General features: G+C 40.1%; 1 protein-coding gene across 1 annotated transcript; it reads left to right on the top strand.

Moving 5' to 3' along the window:
• The first annotated feature begins 8852 nt into the window (after positions 1-8852).
• Positions 8853-9395, top strand: LOC114363568 (uncharacterized). The gene has a single exon (XM_028319325.1). It carries the CDS (start codon positions 8853-8855, stop codon positions 9393-9395), a length of 543 nt encoding a protein of 180 aa, XP_028175126.1.
• The last annotated feature ends 3539 nt before the right edge of the window (positions 9396-12934 follow it).

Here is a 12934-nt window from a genome sequence, read left to right as displayed (position 1 = left end):
AATGAGAGGTGGGAATAGTCCCGTACTTTCAGGACAATCCTAACAAGATCGTGATGCGTGGTCACATAAAGTATAACACAATTACTACACAATCCGAACTGGAATTGCTAAACAAAGCCTTCGGTCCGACTCTCACACCGCAGCGTAACGGATTGCTAAGGAATATTTAACGGTGCAAGATTGGATTGTACTTGGGAATGGATTGAGGCCGAAATTGGGTATGTCCTTGCTGTTATGTACCATTTAGAGCAGGACTGGACATGTTTAGAAGCTCTCTATTGAGATGAATCTTCAGGAATGGGTGCTGGTTTCTTTCAGGGAAGTTTTTTAGTACAGAGTATAGACCGTTACTCTATTTTGGTAAACTGTTAGTGCGGGCTTAAAAGAAGAAGCAAGAAGCAAAACTTTTGATGACAGACAGTAAAAATGTACTTAATTATTTTAACTGATTCTGTGGTCTCGCGGTACAATCTTGGTGAATCTTGATTCTAGAGCCTAGAGAAATATTAGTTTTCTCTGGGTAGTTAGCTCAAGGACTCGATGTCCCATGTGACCGTCATATTTTTATTTAATGAAAGGAAAATTAATTTTATTTGGCACAAAACCTAGATTAAGCAGTTTGAATTTCATTTGAACAACAAAAAATAACAAATGAATTGCGATAAAAACTTAAGACAAAGATAAGACAAGACGAGACAAAGATAAGACAAGGGGCTACAAGGGTGACTCATTAATTATTTACGCGTCGGTGTGACAGCGTCCTAATCTTCAGGGTACTCGATCAAGATTTAGCGGGACGTTCAAATGGCTCGAATCAAGCAGTTAGGTGATTGTAGTGTCGGCACTAAATTATCAGCTTGCTATGCTAACGACCTGGCTATACTATGTTGGATGCAACAACAAGCATGTAGGGTCATATCACCTTTTTGTGTCCACGTCCAAACGATTACTATTTAAAATCAGTGGAAAATAAGGGTTAGTAGTAGTTTATGTGCATGTAGTATTTAGTAATATGCGATTACTAGTTCTCAAAGGGGTCGATTCGCACCCGTTTTTAATACTTTTGATAAATCCGGGCGAAACGCCTACTAAAAAAAATATTATTGAAAGGAGACGGTTCGCACATTCGTGCGAATGAAAATCGTGCGAAACTACTACTAACCCGAAAATAAACATTACGACATACCTACTAACGAAAACTGAAAACCTATGTAAGAGTTCCTGAGTCGGAATACTTGACGCAAAGATTCGTGGCAGGCGGGTCCATAACTAGTGCGAAATAAAACGTGATATGCACTGTTTTATTATTACACCGCCTGCTACGAGTCTGCGTATGCGCCGAGTCAGTCAGAATAGCTGTTATCTATTCAGTAGCAGCTGATTCTTCATACTGTTTAGAAGCCGACTAAACTATCGGCCGATAAGAACTCTGTAGTCTGCGAGGACTTTTAGTATTTTCTTAGTACTTACGTTTTTAAAGAGTGATCCGCAGTTTAGACGCGAATATTTAGGTGGACGGTAACTGGCAACGTGACCCTACTTAATTTTCAGGGAACTGTAAGTCTTATGTGGAAAACCGTAAAATATGGACCGGTTCCTCCAACTATTCAGATTGATTGATTTATATGGACAAAAGGCAAGATTAACAATGTTGCTTCTTGTGTAGTTGAAACGTTAGTTAACTTTTGCTCACGGCTTTGCCCGCGAGAATTTATTTCTGCCGTAGAAAGACATATAATATAGCGCGCCTGGTTCCCGTTTCAAAAACCGGAATAAAAACTAACCTATGTATTTCACTGGGTCCCATACGATATTTTTACCTATTTACCCATTTATATGGATTCAGCGGTATAAGCGTGAAAAGGTAACAAGATTACTTTCTCATGTAATAATATTATTTGTTACTACAAGAACGTAATGAACAGTGAATAAATTTTTCACCTTACTCCCATAGTGATGATAGCGAAACGAAGAGGGAAGAGCTTACAAGCTTGGATCTACGTGAGATTTTATAACTTTTTCTTACTGAATCGTCTTTGCAACATTTTACATAAAAACGTTCAATGATTAGTGTGTACCTTCAATTTCATAGTGTGACTTGACCAATTTCAGTTTCAGTTAATTTATAATGGTACTAACAATTAAACTCTTTAGCCGTATAACGGGCAACTTTTTATGACATCTCATTACGAAAGTGGAATTGCGCCGAAACCAGCCGTATGTTATGTAAACAAAGGATATTCAGGCCTGGCAATTTGCTGCGGTCATTCACAGGGTCCGATTCTGAAACGCTCACTATCTATACTAATCTTTACTAATATTATAAATGCGAAAGTAACTCTGTCTGTCTGTCTGTCCTGCTTTCACGCCTAAACCACTGAACAGATTTTGATGTTCGGCATAGAGATAGTTTGAGTCCCGGGAAAGGACATAGGATAGTTTTTATCCCGGTTTTTGAAACAGGGACGCGCGCGATAAGTTTTTCTGTGACAGACAAAATTCCACGCGGGCAAAGCCGCGGTCGGAAAGCTAGTTTAACATAATGGGTCGAATAGATAACCTCTTTTTTTAAGTAGATCAAAAATGTGCGGCCGAGGTGAAACCTGGCAGATTTTTTTACAAACATTTACGAAAAAAAAATCTTTATCAAAAGTTTTTTTTATTTAAATAAGAATTAACTTACACTTTGGTAATCTAATATGAGGAAAAAGAAAATCTGTAAGTAATTTTCTTCTGTTTTTCTTAGATAAGAGCTGTAGAGCCGTGTAATCTCTTTGGTAATAGCGTTAGATCCTCTTAATCTAAAGGTTTTAGGTCCCATTTAAAAGAGGAAAGAGTCTGGGAGCTTTTTTATTAACCGACTGCGCCAGAAGGAGGGTTATGCTTTTCGAGTGTATGTATGTATGTATGTATATTTCTTTGGCACGGCCTACAGCCTAAACGGCTTGACCGATTTAACCGTGAGAGGCGTCGTTAGATTCGTCTTAATCGTGAGAGTGACACTGGCTATATTAAAATTGGAAAAAATCAAAAGCGCCTCAGTGTATTAAAAAAAAAACTCAAAACCTATCGAGTGGGGTATCAAAATAAAGGGCTTTTTAAGTAGCTTATTGTGTTTAAAATAAAGAATATTAAGATATATTATTACATTGCTAATTATTGAATGTTTATCGATAAGGCGTCCAATCTTTTTATTTATGTACTTATAAGAGTGCTTGGAATTTGGCCTAAAGTACCTGTGATAAGAAGTAGTGCAACTCCAGAATCGGACCCTTTCGTCTAATTTCGCACGGACGTTTTGGACTCTACCTGTCGCGCGCTGCTGACTGCCACGTAATTGCGTTCAGGATGTGTCGGGTGAATGCTACCGTTGTTGTAATTTCGTCCTTGTTGGTAACGTTTTTATTGTTTTTAATTTAAGAGTGATAGTCATAGTGAATAGGGTGACAGTATCTTAACCAGAAAATAACTTTGCATTCATTATTTATCGCATTAAAATTACAATGAGGCGGGACTATTCCCACCTCTCGTTCCCACCACTGCAACTCCTGTGTAGCCAGGATCTACAGCTTGACCGCCACAAAAACCCAACCAATAAAGGTCAAGTTTGTCCCGGGGAAAAGTTAAACAGTCATTGGACCCGCAACAAAATTAATCAGAAGAACATAGGAGGAGTTCGAAATTAAGGATCGACTTCTCTCCATTGCGGATGACAGGTGACAAATAAAAGTTTAAAACCTTTAAGGATGCATGGACAATGAGGCATGGAAGATTGATAATTATGATCATCAGCCTAAAGTAGTGTAATGCTGGACACAAAAGCCTCACAAAATACGAGTACGTTCGTCCACTTTTCCAACCAACCATTGTAAGTTATCTTCTGGAGGTCGTCGGTCCATCAACCACGAATCCTATGTTAGATACGTGGGCTTATTCCAATAAATCAGGTCTGTAGAAATTTTAATAAAAATATACTACTCGGTCTACCTCTACATTACTAAGTTTACTCACTACAGGTCTTTTACCTCTATATTAGGTACTAAGTTTATTTACTACAATAGGTAATTATGTATTATGTAACTTAATGTAAATCAATTGAATATCAATTCTGAAACTTGAAAAGCAGCTATAACTTTTTAATTTCTTGGTTCCATGATTAATGCCACCTATAATAAACTCACCAAATTCACACCTCTCAATTACCAAATTCAAAAAGTTGAAAAAGTTTGCTAATTACCTAGGTACCTAATTAAAATGTCACTTCTCGTAATTATTAACTTCGGAATCACCGAGGGGCGGTTAACACAGTCATAATTATTGAAATGGCTTTAAAATTTTATTTTACGATGTATCGTTAAATGATAATTTTGTAATAGGGCAATCAGACTTATTGCTCATAATTTTCAGTTTTAGGTAATTTGGTAGTTGAGACTAAAACAGAGTATTTTAGTCCTAAAACCCTTGTCTAATCGGATCATTAATAAATAATTCGAATTTGAGTACCTTTTGGGGCCAAATATAGGGTCAAGTTGCCTGTTCGCGTCCTACCTTTAAAAAGTATTAAAAATTCTTGGGAGTGTGCTGTCATACATGTATGTCTGCGCAAAAGTAGAGCAAGACACTAACTACTCGATGAATCGATGACTTTAAGAGACCGCTGATAGAAGCTGAAGAAAAAAAGAGGATAATAATATCTTACTTTGTTTGTGGCGCCTCCTTAGAGAGGCTTTGCATTGGATTGTCATAAGCTGAAATAATGATACTGATGGTAATAATAAATGCTCCTCTGTTAACAGTGTCTTATGAAACGTGTGTGTATTGTTATGTTCTAGCTCCAATATACTTTTGCCTTGATAATAATAAAGTTACTCCTGCATCATAATGAACTATTAAAGGCCTATTATAGCGTCCTCCTGTCTATAGCGTCGCTATCTAGTTATAATTTACTGGGTAAATCTTGAAGTAAATTTTCGTCCCCTAACTTACAAAACTTTATAATTGTCTACACTTAACTTGTGGAAAGGTGGAATATAAATCCTTAAGTTTTATGGCCTCGTAAAATCCTGCTTTAGTCCAAGGATAATTTTATAGTTAATTAAACCGTAAATATACGAGTATCTGCTGAGTTTATGAACGTACTGAGATTTTTTCTGGATTCCAAAAGATAGAAAATTTCGAAGCATGCTCTTTCCTCAATGATTAAATCATTAACCAAACCAAAACTCGATTAAATTTCTAACATAGAGATTAAGGTACTTGGGTGAATATCAACAAAGTCGTTTTTTGCCTAATTCCGGTGGCGAATTTTAATTTCCACTTTCCAAAACTTTTTTGTGGCAGAAATAATAGTAAATAACTTGTATTATTCAATGATATGGTAGAGATCAAAATATTATTAATAGTTCTCGAGATATGTCAATTTGAAATTATCAAGAGCCACCGAAATTGTATTTGAGCCACCGGAATTAAGAACTAATCCACCAAAATTTATTTATACAGCGGNTTTGGAGAAGTAAGAGAGTGTCGAAATTGAGCCACTGTAATTGCTTTTTTTCGTGGGACAGTTTTGAAAGGCTATTTAAAACACTTAAAATATGAAATATCACATTTCTTTCATATCATTTGGAAGTCTTATTTAATGTATTTTATGGCTATACTATTTTTAAATTACTAGAATCCCCGAAAAAGAAGGAATAACACAATTTATGAGTAGAAATAGAGTTAGGACGCGCCACCGCTATTAGATTTTGGGTCTTTGAAAATTTTTTTAGTACATAAAATAACTACCTATTGTCCTGAAGACTTTGCTATCGTGTAAAACGCTGTATAAACTATATACAGAAAAAAAATCATCGCTCTAGTTACATTTCTCCCATCGATTCTCAGCTCCGCCGCGTAAAAAACGTGTTTGGGATATTCACCCACTTACTTGGTTGAATTGCAACATTCAGACCGATCACAGGGAAGGATCTATGACTACGATTTGTACAATGTACAGTCTTGAGCGTTGCTATCCTTAATAATTTTAAGGCTTGAGTTCTGTGTTAGTTTTTTTGTAGTTCGTTCGTTCGTTCGTTTCAGCCAAATGACGTCCACTTCTGGACAAAGGCCTCCCCCAAGGTTTTCCACAATGAACGGTCCTGCGCTGCCCGCTTTTTGTAGTAGATGAGGAAAATAAGGAAAGGTGTCTATAGCAGGAAAAAAATATTACGTCTTCTCCGACTAACTTCCAATCGATTAACAGCCACTCAAACTTCAACTCTTTCATTCGCATCGGCATGACAACGTTTTTGCCACTAAATTGTCACTTACATGTGCGAGTGTACCTTGTTATAGCTAATGTGACACACAACGCGTTTCCAAACTCATGAACAGAAAACGGATTTAATAACAGCTACTGAAAATCGTTTAGTGGGGCCATAGAGTTAGCGGTGGGGTATATAGGCCTACCTCCGTATTCCTCTTGGGCGTCGTAAAAGGTGATTATTCGTTAAGAATAATAGTGGGAATCCCCATTCTTCCTGTGGATATCGTAAGAGGCGACTTCCCAATACGTGGGCTGCGTGGAAAGCCAAATCCTGAATCCTCTAATAAATTATTTGTATTGAAAGCTAAGTCATCTAATAATGTATTTTATTGATAGGCCGATTAGTACTGTAAGGTATGTGTATTCTTATCTTTAGTAGCGACCACGAAATACCGATCTGGTGAAGGCCGTGGGTAGGTCCTGGATGTAGGAAGCGCAAGACCATCGTTGGACAAGGAAGGCTTATGTCCAGCTCTGGATGTTCGTTTAAAGAAAAAAAATATTGAAAAAGGGTCGAATGAAACGCTAATTTGCTGGCCCCATTGGCCTTCAAGTTAAATTGCAATCCACCCGGCGACACCACGTGCTCGCTTCTGAGATAAAAATTTACTCCCACGTACTTTGTTACGTCGGAATTGAAATTGGGAATTATCCTGTACTGTAAAAGATACGATACGATAATGATTGAATAATGTAAAGGATATTTATTTTAAGGGCAAAGGCGTAGTGGTGAAGAATTCCTGGGTATGGTTATCGGTAGGTGAATTATGAGTTTACTCAATGGCTTGGATGACCGTCTCATACACACACAGTTGTCTTCTCCCTAGTTCCTTAGAGATTTTAATAACTCGCACGGGATTAGAGGGATCCAGGGAAAACTAGTGCCTAATATGTACCACTGCTGGACTTACGAGTATATGAGACATGAGCCGGCATAAAACATAGGACCAAGTGTTCAAGGCTATTCACCGCGCCACCGCTCCAATCGTGTCATCAAATAAAGGAAGCGTAAGTTGTAACAGCAACTGCTCGAATTCCCGAACTACCCGCGACAAAAACATTTGACTCGACGATGTAGGCGATCAGCCCACCCATATCTGTACCGTATTTGCACAAACTGCCGTTTGCCTACCAATAAAATCAATAAAAAATCCCATTACCCAGAAACAAACTGACAAATCCACCGCCTTCGTTCGTCCCCATAAAAACCGGCAGACGATTTTTAACCCTATTTTTTGTGCAGCAAGAACAGATTAAGGTGAAAAGAGATCGTGGTTCGAAATAAGGAATTTAATAGAACCTCGGCAAAGAAATGCCTTGCGTCGGGAACGCGTGAGATTATTGTCTTTAGAGATAGGGCGGGAGAGAGGTGTCCCGGTGATACCTATGGGACATCAGATATGGCTGATATGGGACATCGGGATATGCGGAGGCACTGATACCTTTTTGGGTGTGCACTAGAGGTGGGCGCCACGCCGGCGCGCCGCCGCCGCCGCGAATTTTGTCACGCCGCCGCCGCCGACGACCAGCTGTCGGCGCGCCGATACTGATACTGTACAAACTATTTGAAATTTATTCCTCTCCTATACTGTACTAATTTGTGTTTCAAACGCAGAAGAACTATTTTTTTATTGAGTTGAGCGGCTATTCTAGTTCAATAAAGTCCTAGTATAGGTAACTACGACCGGTACCGATCTATTGTGATCGCCGCTATTTTCCTTACAGTTCACCTCCGAGTCCTGCATCCATTAGGAATTGCAGTATCTTTTGAGGGGNGTAATATTCTCTCTAAATAGTTTTACATGAATTTTATTCCTTGAATATCTCAAGTAAGTCCAACAAAGAGTGTATGTACAAAGGGATGATGCATCGAGTAAAACTTGGTAGAATGCAATATAACAATTTAGGTCCGTAACCGTTCGAAACAGAGGCCGATCTATTTTTACATGGCACACAAGAAGTGGGGGCAGACGTAAGTGGGGCAATTAGTGATCAATACCATGTCGGCTCTGGCGAATGACATTTATTGGAAAATACTTGAATACGAATGGGGATTCTTTCTCTTGCAGTGGGGTCGGTGCGGGCCTCAGATCATAGAAGGGAATAGATGTGAAACGGGGGCGTGGCGCGTGTCTCCGCGATATGCCCAGAAACGAACATCGGCCGCGTAGCTAGGTTAGTCGCGATTCAGTCGTACTAAGGAAATGTTCTCCGATATTTTGGATAATGCGTCGTTACGTGTGTGCCTACTTGTAATTAGTCACAATATTACATCATTTACTTTTGCACTCGGCACCACCTCCAAATTGAAATGTAAAACAAAACATAGTATCAGATTTTCTTTATTCTTTCTCGTACTAAATGTGTCACTTAGAAATATTTAACAATGTTCAATCAGTCGCACACCAACCTCTGTACATATTGGTTATCTGCAATATAATTTGGAAACCGAACATCTCTAATTATTTCTGGAGAAACCTCTCACACTTCATCCATCCACCGAGGCCAGGAAAAGTGGTGACCCCGACAAAAACCAACATTCAAAATGTTTCAACAATCAGCTCCGCAACCACCACCGCTGCCCGCAACTTCATCGGAGTTAGCTGCCGTCACAGTGTCTTCCCGGCTACCCGACTTCTGGCAAGACCAACCGCGCCTGTGGTTCATCCAAATCGAAGCCATACTCAAACCACAAAAGCTGAGCGACGAAGCAAAGTTCAACCTCATCGTGACCAAACTAGGGAAAGACGTAATCAAGCAAGTGAGCGACATTCTGCTGTCCCCGCCGGAAACGGACAAGTTCGGAACTCTGAAATCACGGCTCTTGACAGTGTACGAGGAGTCAGAAAACCGACAACTTCAAAAACTGCTGAGTGAAATCGAGTTAGGCGACCAAAAGCCATCGCAACTACTACGCTACATGCGTGACCTAGCACGAGGCAAGATTCCTGACGACACCTTAAACATCATGTGGCAAGGCCATCTGCCATCTTCAGCACGCGCCGTCCTCGCAGTTACAGACGTCAAAGACCTAGAAAGTTTGGCAACCATAGCAGACAAAGTATTAGAAAATACTAGACCNGAGTGAAATCGAGTTAGGCGACCAAAAGCCATCGCAACTGCTACGCTACATGCGTGACCTGGCACGAGGCAAGATTCCTGACGACACCTTAAACATCATGTGGCAAGGCCATCTGCCATCTTCAGCACGCGCCGTCCTCGCAGTTACAGACGTCAAAGACCTAGAAAGTTTGGCAACCATAGCAGACAAAGTATTAGAAAATACTAGACCGCTCCAAGTTTCCGAGGTAACTTCCGAACCTGTTTCATCCGAATATGCTAAATTACAAGCACAGATTGCACAACTCAGCATAGAGGTCGTTGAACTACAGAGATCTCGATACAATTATCGCAATCACAATAACTATCAGCGACAGCGTTCGTCATCTCGCGGCCGTAATCAGACACCACACCGTGACTCAACCTCTACAAATGGACTGTGTTTCTATCATGACAAATTTCGACATAGAGCTAGAAAATGCGCAGAGCCGTGCAGTTGGAAAAACAAGAAAACAACAAACTCAATGAATCCGGAAAACTAACTTCGGTGCAGCCAGCGGCGGATGTCTGCACCATCACGCCCACCCACCGCCTATGCGTGACCGACTCCCACAGTGGCCTACGCTTCTTGGTGGACACCGGAGCCAACGTATCAGTTTTACCTGCAACCAAAAGACCCTATTCAACACGCGAGTGCGACAATACTTATAAACTATACGCAGCCAACGGAAGTGTGATCAAAACTTACGGAACTAAAAACCTAGTGCTGAACTTAAATCTACGCAGACCCTACTCATGGACTTTTATCCTGGCCGACGTGCAACAACCTATACTTGGCGCCGACTTTTTAAGTCATCACAAACTATTAGTCGACGTCAACGGTAGAAAACTAATCGACGCAGTGACCAATCTGAACGTTATTGGGTCTATAGTCACACAAGACTATCCTACAATCAAAACAATAGACATCAATACGCCATATTACGACATCTTATCTGCTTATCCGGACATCACCAAGCCAGTGTGTTACAAGGAAATCCCAAAACACAATGTTATGCATTACATCGAGACTACGGGTCCACCAGTTTTCGCTCGCGCCCGACCTCTACACCCGGATAAGTACGCTAAAGTGAAAAAGGAATTCGAGTATATGCAGCAAATCGGTATCTGCAGGCCTTCCAAAAGCTGTTGGGCAAGCCCTCTACACGTCGTCGCAAAGAAAAACGGCGAAATACGACCTTGTGGAGACTACCGCAGTTTAAACGCCATCACAAAGCCGGACAGATATCCGATACCACGCATTCNTGACTGACATAGCCCACAGAATCGCTAAAATCAAGTGGCAGTGGGCGGGGCACATATCTCGTAGAGCTGATGGCCGCTGGGGCAGTAAAGTTTTTGAGTGGAGACAACGAGCTGGAGGACGTAGCGTGGGCAGGCCTCCCACTAGGTGGACCGACGATTTGGGGAAGGTCGCAAGAAGTGCATGGATGCGAGCGGCGCAGGACGTCTTTCGGCTGAAACGAAAGAACTAACGCTAAGAGAGATGGCTAAGCTAAAGAAATAGCCAAAATGGACCCTCGTAAAGCACTTGCATTTGATCTGATCACCATGAAGTCCATAGTCTTGACAATGACCACACTGAGTTAGAAGAACCTCGCAAGTCTCTTAACTTTGGAAATGATCCATAAAGCTGGCAAGTCGCCTAACGAATTCTCTTATCGCTCAATTAATCTGACATTTGTATTGTTAAAATTATGGAAAAGGATCATTCTTGCTCGTTTATTCCCTTGCCTAAGTATGACCCATGTAATTATAGTACACCCGACCATAAAATGGCAGAAACCATACTAACCATAATCAGTTCAATGTTTGGAAAAGAAAGAATCCTGTACGTCTGCTTTCGTTGCGGCTTCAGCTGGGTTTATCATAAAGGACTACTCTATGAAATTAAAAAGTACCTTCTAGCACACTTCTACTACCTGCTGATGGATTCTAATCTCAGTGAAGTAAGTCGCCTCTTACGACACCCGCGGGAAGAGTAGGGTGACTAGACTGTTGCAAAGTCAGCTGCTTGGCTGACCAAGTGGCGCATGTAATTAAGCCCCGAAGTCTCACCATATTATCATTTAAGATGTGAAACTTATCCTCCGGCCAATCTGGACCTCGACACATTGCTGCAATCAACCTGCATTAAAATCCTGGACCGTAGGATGACATGGAAAGACCATCAATATAAATAAAACAGAACTGAATATAATATTCCACCGACAGTCAGCTAATCCAACATTAACTATGTGCCTCCAAAGAGCTCAAAAATACATGTTAAAGGTACTTTTATCGGCACATTGTTACGGNAACGTATCAGTTTTACCTGCAACCAAAAGACCCTATTCAACACGCGAGTGCGACAATACTTATAAACTATACGCAGCCAACGGAAGTGTGATCAAAACTACGGAACTAAAAATTTAGTGCTGAACCTAAATCTACGCAGACCCTACTCATGGACTTTTATCCTGGCCGACGTGCAACAACCTATACTTGGCGCCGACTTTTTAAGTCATCACAAACTATTAGTCGACATCAACGGTACAATCAAGTACATTATTCGAGTTACTGCTTGGTCTAGTAAATAATTGATCGCGAGAGACGCCGGTCCCTCTTGCTGTCAAGAAAAAAATCCCCGCCTTCGTCTGGCAGATAACCCACACTATTGANACAAAGGTCAAACAAGGTCACGCCGCCGACGCCGCCGCCGCCGAGGTCAAAAAGTCGGCGCGCCGCCGCCGGCCAATTTTATATCGGCGCCCACCTCTAGTGTGCACCTACGTCACAGGTATTTAGAGTGCGGACGTTTACTAGTTTAAGACCCTTATTTTGAAAAGTCGCACGCTTAAAAACAACTCTACACTCAAGAATAAAACTCAAGACTGCGATCAAAATATTTAATCTTCGTTAACATTACACCAGCAATTCCGATTTCAGAAAGAATGACAATTTTGGAGGAACTTTTGAATTGGTAGATTTGATCAAATCTAATAAGTTATTGAAATAACTTCCTAGAGAACTGTAGCTTGTAACTGGAGATTTATTAGAAACAGATTTACGGATCGCAGAAAATTATTTTTTAGAAATTCATGTTATTTTTAAATAAACTGTCCCGATTTGAGTATCTCATATACTAGCAACACTAAACGCGATGCCAAATATCTACATAAAATAATTCAATAACTTTTTTTTGCCTACGATCATAGATATTAATAATATCTATTGTTTCTTCATATTTGTATAAAAAGTTTTACTTTTCATAGGTATCATAAATGGATTAGATCTTTTACACGTGTAGGTAGAACCTTCAAATGTACGTACATATACAGTACCAACTTTACCTTCTCAAAAATACTAAATGAAAAAACATTAAGCCCTTAAGTTACACGAAATTAATCTCAATTGTTATCTGTTTTGTGTCTTGAATAAATAAATACATTAGTAAGTATAGCCGCTATAAGTATGACAAATTATAAGAAATACACATTAAAAAACAAGGGAATGTGCAAAACATAA

This window comes from Ostrinia furnacalis, unplaced genomic scaffold, assembly GCF_004193835.3.
Source record: "Ostrinia furnacalis isolate ACB-3 unplaced genomic scaffold, ASM419383v2 OfSCF7173, whole genome shotgun sequence".
Classification (NCBI taxonomy): Eukaryota; Metazoa; Arthropoda; class Insecta; order Lepidoptera; family Crambidae; genus Ostrinia; species Ostrinia furnacalis.
Note: the sequence above shows the minus strand (reverse complement) of the source record. Positions and strands in the feature narration are given on the sequence as shown.